This window comes from Furipterus horrens, unplaced genomic scaffold (genome assembly GCF_987537825.1).
Source record: "Furipterus horrens unplaced genomic scaffold, mFurHor1.1.pri manual_scaffold_4, whole genome shotgun sequence".
NCBI lineage: Eukaryota > Metazoa > Chordata > Mammalia > Chiroptera > Furipteridae > Furipterus > Furipterus horrens.
Genome location: NW_028327174.1, coordinates 23,795,378 through 23,807,391, shown reverse-complemented (window position 1 = coordinate 23,807,391; position 12,014 = coordinate 23,795,378). Strand labels below are relative to the sequence as shown.

At 32.9% G+C, this 12,014-nt stretch overlaps 1 protein-coding gene across 1 annotated transcript in view; it reads left to right on the top strand.

Annotated features, from left to right (window-relative positions):
• The window catches only part of LOC150011345 (ovostatin homolog 2-like), a 39,736-nt gene extending 28,321 nt beyond the window's left edge, over positions 1-11,415 (top strand). Inside the window, exons 24-36 of the mRNA XM_090275408.1 lie at positions 451-627; positions 1,286-1,367; positions 1,929-2,085; positions 4,002-4,076; positions 4,921-5,086; positions 5,939-6,123; positions 7,039-7,248; positions 7,698-7,822; positions 8,914-9,004; positions 9,371-9,439; positions 10,055-10,157; positions 10,863-10,938; positions 11,347-11,415. Of these exons, the coding sequence (XP_090131534.1) occupies positions 451-627; positions 1,286-1,367; positions 1,929-2,085; positions 4,002-4,076; positions 4,921-5,086; positions 5,939-6,123; positions 7,039-7,248; positions 7,698-7,822; positions 8,914-9,004; positions 9,371-9,439; positions 10,055-10,157; positions 10,863-10,915 (1,493 nt within the window). The 3' untranslated portion in view covers positions 10,916-10,938; positions 11,347-11,415. The remainder of the gene's footprint in view (positions 1-450; positions 628-1,285; positions 1,368-1,928; positions 2,086-4,001; positions 4,077-4,920; positions 5,087-5,938; positions 6,124-7,038; positions 7,249-7,697; positions 7,823-8,913; positions 9,005-9,370; positions 9,440-10,054; positions 10,158-10,862; positions 10,939-11,346) is intronic.
• Positions 11,416-12,014: the final 599 nt, after the last annotated feature.

The following is a 12,014-nucleotide window of genomic DNA, read 5'->3' as shown; positions in this document are numbered from 1 at the left end:
GAAAAATTAAGTTCCCCTTTGGAGAATCAGAATAATCTTTGCTTGTTATAAATTCTGGAGATTTCCTCAGTAATAGGAGAAATCTGTTTTTGAAAAATTCAAATTTCTTTATCATTAACATCAACACTTTGGGGGAAAGGGATAGAATACAGTTTACAATTCATAAGACCAGTTTCTCAAAATACAAACAAAGGAATAAACACATTTTTTAAACTTTTTTTCCTCTGGTAATGAGATTTTTCAGAAATAGTTTTCATATGAGAAACTCTTTTAACTTCACCCTTCATGTCTGTCTCCTCTAGAATTACTTCATGAAAATTTCCCTTGTTTATTCCTTTTAGACTCAATTTTAAATATTTTCTGCTTCCACTATGCCTCTTTAGACTAGAGTTATTAATGCTCAGATATCAACTTTAAGTAATAGTAACTTTCTGCTTTTCCTATTTTTAGGAGATATTCTAGGACTTGCAATGCAGAACCTGGAGAATCTTCTTCAAATGCCCAATGGATGTGGAGAGCAGAATATTGCCCTACTAGCATCTGATACCTACATCCTTGACTACCTGGAATCTACTAAACAATTGACAGAGGAAGCTAAAGCTAAGGCTTTCTTTTTCTTATCTAAGGGTGAGAAGGTTTAAGTAATTACTGCCTGTAGTAGATGAAATCAGTTATTACTGATCCCAAGGAGGCTGAACTATGTGTTTGGTTTTTGTTTTCAGTATTTGGAGGTTTTTAGACTTCAATACCTGTGTGGTCATTTAGAGCCACAATATAAAGTTGTAATATTTCAAATGAGTTCAGATTTTTAGTACCTACTATTTTGCCAAGCTACCTTGTTTATTGTTGCTATTAATAGTAGCTAGAAATAGTTTATCACTTCTGTATTTACCTTTCAACTGTGTTTCATTGCAATGAAATGATTGGATTTGTATGTAGGAAAAGATGTATAAACCTTGTAAGATGTGATGATAAGGAAAAGTCCAGGGGTATGATTTCTTTAGGGTTTCTTTTCAGAAATAAAATAACCTTAATGAAATATTGTAAATGGCAGTTATTAAACTATGCTCAGTCACATGTAATATCTTATTTGTCAATAACACACTATAAGGTAGAAGTTATTTTATTCTCAGTATGGTTAGAGAACCTCAGTTTCAGAAATTAAATTGACATAATCATCTAGTAATTCTTATCTGTCTAACACCAAAACACAATACTTGTACTACACTGTTCCTTTCTAACTTTCTTAGATTAAAAAATGATTTTCTACAACGTTGTGTTTTAGGCTATCAAAAGCAGTTGACTTTCAAAAACTCTGATGGCTCATATAGTATGTTTTGGCAGAGGAATCAGAAAGGAAGCATATGGTGAGACATGAAATTTTTATTTTAAATAATGTAGAAATTATCTGAGAAGGGCTTATGAGAGAATGAGAAGAGTTGAGTTCAGTGGCGATTTTAAAGTCAAGTGGGTTTCTAAGTGAATTTACAGATGTGAATCAGATAATACTAAAATATTTGATTTTTTCCAGTTCTAATACAATAATACCTAAAGTCTCTTGGCAAATTTAATGACACCCTCTCTCCTTCCACAGCTTGTTAACTCCATGGGAAATGCCACAACTCAATCTGCATTTCTTAGATTCCCATGCAGATTCAGGAGAGTATAACTAGATGTACTCAAAGCATCTAAGCATCTAATTATACCCAATCTCTTGCCACATGTGGATAATCTAATGAGCTATATAGGGAGAACAGGCTGGAAATTACCTACTCTTATTTTCATATATTGCTATTCAAAACACTGTATTGCCCCCAAGGAAAGAGCCACCATCAATACTAATTATAGTCAACATTAGCCAACTTAGAACAATGATAATGAATCTTTTGAGTAGCTGACTTTTGTCTAACTGATGGTATACATTACAGGCTCAGTGCCCTTGCTTTTAAGACATTAGAGGGAATGAAGAAATATGTTTTCATTGATGAACAAGTTCAACAACAGACCTTGATCTGGCTTTCAAGCAAACAAGAAAGCAATGGCTGCTTTCAAAGTAATGGCAAGCTTTTCAACAATGCCTGGGAGGTGAGAGATGAACAGAGTAGGCTTTCCTTGCTCTTTTGTATTGCCTACCTTCCTTACCTCTGGCCTAACTAATCTGGGACACGAACACTTTTTCTAATGAATATTACCTCTTCTGAGTCTGCTGCAGTCATAGACCTGTGGTGTGTTAGCCAACAGCATCACTGCTAGATATAAATAACTCCTCATGAATCTACCGTTTGCCTTACTGTCTTTAGCCCTTCCATAGAACCAATATATTTCAGGGTATAAACTAGAAATAGGAGAATGGGGAGAGAAAAGGAACTTAGAGAAAGGACATTCATAAATTTGGATCCAAAATATATGTTAAGGGAGGGGACCTTGAGTGGGTAATTTATTCCTTTTCATGGGTGACAAGAAAGTTCAGGGAGAGTATCTAGTAATTTACATTGTTTCAATGAAGCACTCTTCCAATATCTTCTCAAATCAAAGCATAAAGACCTCACTTGCTCTATGTCATAATACAAATGAGATGAAATTTGTCTTTGACAGTGATTACTCCTTCCTTTTTCCCATCCATATGTTGGTAAATCTCTAGATATTCTCCCTCCTGTTTTACTGTCTTTGGAGATTCCTGCCCACCTCCCTTCCATCATCTATGTTCTCTAGTCTCCTAACCTTTGTATTTCCTTCTCTAAATTTCTGATTCTGATATTTTGTTATGCCCCAATATCCTCTTAACTCTCCTGGGCTTTTCCTTTGTGTCTTGCTTCAGAATCACCACCTCTTTCTTGGATTTTGGATTGTAAAGCTAATCCACTTCAAAATATGGATGATGGCAAATCTGTATGGTATCTAATCTTAATGTGAACTGTTTTCCAATTGTTTTATGATTACTAGTGTGGAAAAAATGTGTTTATATTATTTCAAACCGATTTCTCACAGCAGGAGGCCCCTGACAGAGAATAGCATCTGTTCTTATGTAAAAAATCAGAACTTTTCATGTTCTCTTCTAAAGCACCTCCATATTTCTTATTATTGGATTTATTACTGATCACTATGTCAGCTTGTCTGATCTTACCCAATCTTTTTTCATAAATGTGCGCACACATTTTAATTGAATGAGAGAAAAAGCGAGAAGAAAGTAAAAACTTGCACAGCTCCCCACATCTAACTTTAGTGCCCAAAATCTGCAGTTATTTACACCTTGATAACTGACTGCCTCAAAAATATATATTCTTTTTTTTTTTTTGGAAAAAGAGGGAAGTCACCTTTTCCTTAAGTAAATAAAACCCGAGGCTTGTGCCAGAGCAGCAGATCCTAAAGGCCATCTGAATGATATTTGCATCAGAATCACTGTAGTACTCATTAAAATTCATTTCCCTATATCTTATTCCTGACTTTTTGAACCAGAATCTGTTTGGATACTAGTTCATTTTATGTTTAAGTTCCCCAGCGTATTTTTATGCAATCTGCAAACCACATAACTTATTGGTAAATGTTTTTCTAACCTTATACCACAAGAATCCGTAACATCTGGTCATTGTTACTTCCCAGGAATGTTGAGGAATATTCACAACTTTCTGTTCCATCCTATGAGAAATCCTTTGTTTGATTTTTCAAATTAATACCAAATAAAGTAAAATACGACAGTTCATAAGAATTGCTTGGAATTCATGCTTAGTATCAGGCAACATAAATAAAATTATACATGTCATTAAGTATACTTGATATTAATTGTATGTTTTCTTTCATTATTACATTGAATCTCGATGGGTTTTTGCTCCGATAGTATGGTTATTAACAATTTAATTTTTAAATTACACACTTTCAGGTGGTTTTTAACAAATAATGGCAATTGTTTCAATGTTTCTTTTATACCTCATTTCATTTCAGAAGAACAGTTATTTTTTTGTGCATTTCTATCATGTATGACTCATTTTGTGTGTGTGTGTTAGGGAGAAGATGAAGAGGACATTTTACTCACTGCATATATTGTTGGAGCATTCCTTGAAGCTGGACTCAATTTTACTGTAAGGATTCCCATCATCTTTTAGTTTCAGTCAGCTGAATGTATATTAAATAGACTGAAATAAGAATTACTTGAAATTCTTACACTGGATGAAACATCAAGAGAACATTTTATTACCTCTCTTTAAGTTTATGTTACTTAAGCTATTTTTCTTTCAAAGAAACTTTGATAAGCACTATTGGGTTTTTCCCTAGGGAAAATATACATACATGTACACGTACCAAAGTTTTTCATACTATTTCAGGGATTTACAGGTCTCCTGAAGTTCAGCCTCAAATTTTAGATTAAGAACCCATGCTCTAAATATAAGCATAACCTAGTATTCTATTTCGCTAACCAATTCAGTATGTAAATATTTCAACCTAAGTGTTGTTCATCTTGGCTCCCTCCCAATTCAAAAGTCAAATTATCTGATTGCGCGATCTATTCCTGAAAGAAGATACTAGGAACTTCCAGTCATTGCATATCTCTAAAATCATCTTTAGAAATATAAGCTTCTATTTTACATATTAGAATAAAATATCTTATGCCAAAAATAAACCTGTATTTTTGCCACATATAAGAAATGTTTGTTATTAACTAAAATATGAGTGATCAGATATAGAAACTGGCATTTTCAAATTGTTTAAGTTTTATTTCTCAACTACTAGTAATCCATTTCTAATTAATTGTATTGATATTTATAAAGCATAATACATATATGTATATATGTGAATAAGTTTGTATGTAAAGTGTACTTCAAGGATATATTATATACAGTATAAAGAATGATTAATTTAAATCTTCAGCAAGCTTATAGAGTGTTCAGGTATCATTTTAAAATACGTGTTTTTCTGCATGACAAGTTTCCTGCTCTACGGCATGGGTTTTTCTGCCTAGAGGATGCATTGGAAAATGGTGTTACCAATGGCTATAATCACGCCATGCTAGCTTATGCTTTTGCATTGGCTGGAAAAGAGAAGCAAGTGAAATCCTTACTCCAGATCCTGGATCAATCTGCTACAAAACTTAGTAAGTATTCTTATTTACTTTTGCTAATATAGGGGACCTTGAGAATGAAGTGATGAAACTTACTTAGCGGTCATATAGGAACCCTCTGCTCACTAGAATATTTCCATTTCTCTGATGAAATTTCTGAATGGCCCTTTATCTTTAAAGAACATTATCTTTTTTCCACTTTTTCTTTTCTGCCAGTTTCTTCTTAAATGAGTGAAATAAAGAAAATTTAAAAAAGAAAATCAAGCATAGTGACCGTACCATAGAAAATAAAAACTGCTTGTAAAACTTAATCACATACTACTTTTGATCTTAGGAAGTTGCTATTTAAAACTGTATTCATTTCTTAAAGTTGCCATACAAAATACCACAGACTAGATGGCTTAAACAACAAAATTTATTTTTATTTTTTCATGGTTCTAGAGGATAGAATTCCAAGATCAAGGCGTCAGTGGGTGTGTCTTCGTCTGAGGCCTTATTCTTGGTTTGTAGATTACCAACTACTCCGTCCATATTCACTGTGTGTGTGTGTGTGTGTGTGTGTGTGTGCGCGCGCGCGCGCGCTTGCACGCGCGTATGAATCCCTGGTTTCCCTTAAGTGAGTCCAAATTTCCTCTTCTAATAAGGACACCAATCAATTGAATTAGGGCACCCCCTAATGGACTCTTTTTTAACTTAACTACCCCTTTGAAGGCCCTATCTCCAAATACAATCAATTTCTGAGGTTGTGGAGAGTAGAGCTTGGACATATGAGTTTTGAGGGACACAAGTCAGAACATAACAGAGGTAAAGAATGAAATTTACATCATTCTTATGTGTAATCAGTTCTCTTCATAGGGACTGTGTGGAACTTCTTTCTTTTTTCAGATAATGTGATATATTGGGAAAGGGCTACCTTTATTCCTTGGGCACCTTCTGCTGACACTGAGAAGACCTGCTACGTGCTGCTGGCTGTCGTTTCCCAAAGCACTCCTGACCTCGCCTACGCAAGTAAGATTGTGCAGTGGCTTGCCCAACAGATGAATTCCCACGGAGGCTTCTCTTCCACCCAGGTGACTGGTGTGGGTCTGATATTAATAACAATATGTTTAATGCAAAGGACACTACCTTACAATAATCTAGAGAGCAAAGACAATCATAGAAAATGCCTGCTGAGATAAAGGATATTTGCTGTTATAAATCCTATTATATTTAGTTAATTATTTATTGGTCAGTTTCTGTGTGTCACGGACTCTACTAGGAATTCTCTAGTTACAGATGAATAAAATGAGGCCCCTTTTCAAGGAATTTATGCCTGATTTATATCTCCATTTACACAGTAAAAATAGAATGTAGGTCTAGAAGAGATTGCTGTCATAAACATCAGAGTCTTGATGATAAGTTAGATATTATGGTTGACAAAAACTATTTTTGTGGTTTATACATTGGGAAAAGCAAATGAAATGAATGTGTAACAGAAGAAATAGATATGAAATCAATGACGTATGTCTTTCCTTAACCATAAAAAAAAGTTTAAATGTAAAGAAATGCAGTTTTATTCCCATGGGGAAAATCTTCATTTTTCCATTTACTTTCTTTTTTCTCAGTCTTAGTTTCAGGATAAAACCATCTTAGTGAATCTCCCAAATGCTTTTTCAGAGTCTGACTTCCCATTTTCAAAGATAGTTGGGTATAAGCATCGTCCAAGGCAGCTTAATTATATAACATCAGATCAGAAAATATTTGGCACTACTTTCAACAGCAGAGATTATACTTTATATAATCCTTTAGAAAAATAAAATCCGATGAAGATTTGTAAAGGAAAATACATTTAAATGGCAACAACTATCACAATCAAATATATTTCCCTGTTCTTTAGGATATTGCTTCTTGGTGTTCTATTGACCTGTTTAGGAATGTTTCTATGGATTGATTTAAATATTACAGCATAACAGAGCTCATATTGTTGCTTGTACTCTTCTGTGCAGGACACTGCTGTCTGTCTTCTTGCCTTAACCCGCTATATGAAGTTAACATTTTCTAATGGTCAAAACACTGTCACCTTTAGCAGTGAAGAATCCAGTGAGATTTTCCAAGTTACTAATGACAACCGCTTACTAGTCCAACGTTCAGAACTAAGAGAAGCACATGGACAATACACAGTAGATGTGGAAGGACATGGCTGCACATTTATCCAGGTAATAAATACCAACCTGAGAGGGAGATGAATATTTGCCAGTAAAAAGGTCAGACTATATGTTTAGTTATATGTAAAGTGCTATTCTACCATTTTGCATAATTCCATGATTATTTGTACTCTTCCTCTTGTTGAAACGTTCTACTCAGTAGCTGAAAATGCAAGTTATTTTATGAAGAAATATTTACTCTTAAGGATAACTGGATAACTGAGAAGTTTCTTGAGGAATGTCACTATTAGAAAGTATTCTGATATTCTTGTCAAATTAGGTTGTTAAATATTCTAGTGTATTCTAAAAACTAAACAATTATATTTAGCCTTATTCCTTGATGAGTAGAAATGTAAGATAAAATGCATTAATAATGAAAATAAGAGAAACAATAAGTCCTTTTGTTTTTACTACAGAATAAATTAATGGACTTTTTAAAAATTATTTGCTAATTTTTCTAGGCTACCCTTAGGTATAATGTGCTACTACCTGAGAAGGAATCTGGATTTTTCCTTTCCTTGGAAATGGTAAAGAAAAACTCTTCAGATATATTTCAGAGTACTTTTGACCTGACGGTAACTGTCAAGTAAGTAACACATTTTAATATCCACTTCCATGTTAGAGAGAGGGTAACATATTAAAAAATAATTATTTTAAACTGTAGCAACATAACAAAATATGAATGATGGTAACCGTGATGTGAGTTTACTTGTTGGTATGTAATTTCTATAACACAGTCACTTTATAGCTTTCTGCATAGAAACCATACTTTTGTATATCTTAAACTAAATCAGACCTAGAATTATGCAAATATAATTTGTACTGCATGCAAATATGACTTGCAAGCTTCTGCCACACTGATACGCCAGCAATGCTTCCATATTTTGTATGGAAGTATTGTTAGTTTTGGTCAATGGAGATACTATTTTCCCACCTAAAAACATGCACAGGTGGGCCGATAGAACACAATCTGCAAATGCTTATTCTATAACTACACGGAGTAAAATTTAAATTTTTATTTTTCAGAGTGGAAAAGAAAAATAATTCTTTTATATTAAAATATAAGATATAGATGCCAAAGGGTTTTAACCTTAGTTAATATGTGAAGAAACATTGAGAAAAATTAGTTGGAAGAATTTTTTTTTTTAAATTTCCAAATGATAATCTCATGAACACCAGAACTAAAATAAGAACTAAATTAACTTCATATCCCAACAATCCTATCCAGTGTTAGGGACGCAACCTAGAATATCTCCTAGGCCCATACCTACTCTATGATTCTACCAACATCCAACTTTTTAAACAAAGATTTTCTTTAGGTTTGTTGCAAATCTCAGTCTGCCTACCATAGAGATATGGAAAATTAATGTACAAGCTTTGTTTATAAGTCCTGACCTTGAGACTTCAGGTAATCTTAAAAGCAGAGTTTGGGAAGATTATAGGTTCAGGTCATCCATTATTTACTCCAACTTTTGTTGCTTTATATCATCTCATCCATTATCATTCCAGTTGTGCCTATTCTGAAACGTTTCAGAATGGCTTTCTCCAGGTGTTTTCCCTTCAGCTGTGCCTTTTCTCCAGATGTATACTTAATTAGTACAGATGTAACCATCACCCTTGCCATAAGTCACTTTTCTAAACTGATATATAAGCCAGTGTTTTGTTTTTAAATTCCAGATACAATGGAATGCGCAATAACTCCAATATGGCCCTTGTTGATGTAAAAATGCTATCGGGATTGACTCCAGTCATGTCCTCCACTGAGGCGGTAAATAATAGAAACCCAATCTTTAAGCACAGAAAAAGCAATAGTGTACAGACGAAAAACTGGTTAGCAAAACCAAGCTATGGAATTCTTCATTTAGACAACTTATTCAATAGTTCACGTTATTATTTTTGCTGTAACATTGGAGGATGGTGTTCTTAATTTATACTAATTAGAAGACATTACTTCCCATAATCTGTATTCTATTTCTTAAATTTCTGTTCGTGCTTATGAAAACATCATGGCACAAGAGAACATTCCATAAGATAGATTCCTGACAATTGGTTAAATAAAAATTATGAAGTATTCAATACTGGAATAATACTCCTTAATATAATTGCCTATCCTTCCCTGCCAATTTCTTCAAAGCTTGAAAAAAATGGCCAAGTGATGAAGACTGAAGTCAAGAACAACCATGTTCTTTTCTACTTGGAAAATGTAAGTTCAGCAATAATTTTTTTTCTTCCATGTTTTTTTTATTCTTCTCAGGATTATTGGATGATTCCATTCCTTATAGATATACATGACATAATTTCTCAAAAAAAATTGAATGTTAAATATTATCAGTGGTCTTCTCTCCCAGTGATTATCTTCTCCCTGCTGACTCGAATGTTATTTCATGTATGGCTTGACAATCTGACTAGATAATTTTAAGTTTAAAAACATAATTTCCCACTTTTCATTCCTCGTGGCATTTAACATAGTCTGGTCACACAGTAGCTATATAATTTTTTAATATTTTGACTTGAATTCTGACGAAGATGACGTGAGTTTTAGTCATCTTTCTATGTGTACATCATTGCCATTCACATAAATGCCTACATTACTGCTTTCAGCTAAATTTTCTGCACTTCGATATAAGCAATAGACCTTATATGGTTGTACAATTTAATTTTACCTAACTAATTATTTAAGATTAAGTCCTTATGTAATATGTACAATATTGATACCCTGGATCTATTTGATTGGATAGATCATGAACTTCTGGAGATAATTTTCTGTGATCTTTTTTCCAGATCTTCTCTGTTGTATTAGTAATTTGTGTCTTTGTAGGTTTCTGATACAGAAAACTGTTTCACTTTCTCCGTTGAGCAAAGCAACCTTGTGTCCAACATTCAGCCAGCCCCAGTCATGGTGTATGATTATTATGAAAAAGGTAAACAAGAAACAACCACATCCTAAAACTATTGAATATAATATCTGTATCTAAGATTCCCTGAGCTACAAAATTTTCCAAAATCACTTTCTGTCAACAAAAACTATCAATAAATGGTTTTACTTTATATATTGAATTTTCTTACTTCATGATATATCTTCTGACTGGGCCAGTTACCCAAGTTTTTCAACACCTAGAATCCTTCTGATATAATGTGTAAGAGCTTCTCTTTAAATTGAAAGACAACCTATGTTAAGTGTCAGGTCCTTTCTGTTGCTGTTAATGCCAAGACTTACCATTTCATGCTACTTTTATGAACTTCAATGTGAAAAGAAGAGTGGGCAATATTTTGAAATGTTTTAGAAAATGTTGATAGATTAGGTTCCAAACCAATTACTAAAATGTTGTGGAGACAATAAAAAAAATTTCCCTGGATTGTTCATGCTATTAGTTCCTTATTGAATGTCCTACAAATTTTGTCAAGAGATATTTGAATTCTGGCTATGTCATTTACTAATAGAATATATTTATTTCATCAAGTATCTTAAATTTTAATAACATATTTTTGGATTTAGAAAACACAGAAGTGATTGACTGTCTTTCAAAATTACTGAAAGGTTAGGCTTAAGTTATTTACAACTGTCTGACATAATCTGATTATAGAAAGTTGGAGATCAATAAGAATGAATTTTTTTTATTTTCCAGATGAGTATGCCATTATTTCTTACAATATCGACAGTGTTTCAGTTTCCCAGTGAGACAAAACAAAACACAGAAAAAGGTAAGGAAGTTGTATACATCATAGACCATTGGAAACACATCTAGTAAGAAAATTAAAACCTAAAGATAAAATAATGAATACAACAAATAGAAGTCTCTGGTATTTAATGAGGTTTGTATGCCCATGTGCACTAGATAAGTATTCTGATAATCATTAAGATTTTATTACTATCTTTAAAATAGCTTGAAAGAATGTACAACTAGTTAGTGCCTTTTACATATCTCTAATTTTTAAAAAAGCTCTCATTTTTGTTTCATAAGTTGATAGGTCATTATATATGTATGTACATATACTTATATACATTCATGTATATGTTAAATGTATATGCATGTGTATATAAGTATGCTTGTATATATAAATACACACACACACATTTACTTACTGTTTAAAGTATGTTTTAAATCCTAGGTGGAAAGCTATTTCATTTGAAAAAACTTATTCTTCTGAATCAAACCTGAAAGAATACCATGCATAGTCTGCAACCTGCTATGACTTCTAAGATTTTCTTTATTACCCATTAAATGCTGTGATTTCACATGAGTCTATGACTTTCTTTTCTTCCAGTACTTCATTCATAATTTTCATCATAGAAAACACAAGACGTAACTTGACAGCAAATAATTTGCTTTATTGTTGTAAATTCTAAATTCAAGTTTTTAGACATTATGACACACAGAAGATAAGGAATCCCCAACATCCAGAGAAAGAGAAAGGGAAAATCAAGATTGATAAGGGCAAGAGAAAGAAACTAAATTGAAGAGGAATTCATGTGAGCCCCCAAAAATAAAAATAAAAACCAAAACAGCAAAAACACACAGTCTTTTCAGTAAAAAGATCTTCAAAGAATAAGGGGGATTGCTTAGAGAGTCACAAATTAACTGATGAATTTATTGAATTTATGTTCATGATTGAGAAGATAATCCAAGGGCACTTTATCTTTTTTAAATTATTTTATTTTTCTGAGCTTATCACGCATTACTGAAAAGCACTACTCAAAGTTTACCTTTTGCTTAACTTAACACTACTATTATAGCAATGAATTAACATTGAGAAGAGGGAATCAGAAAGAAACTGGA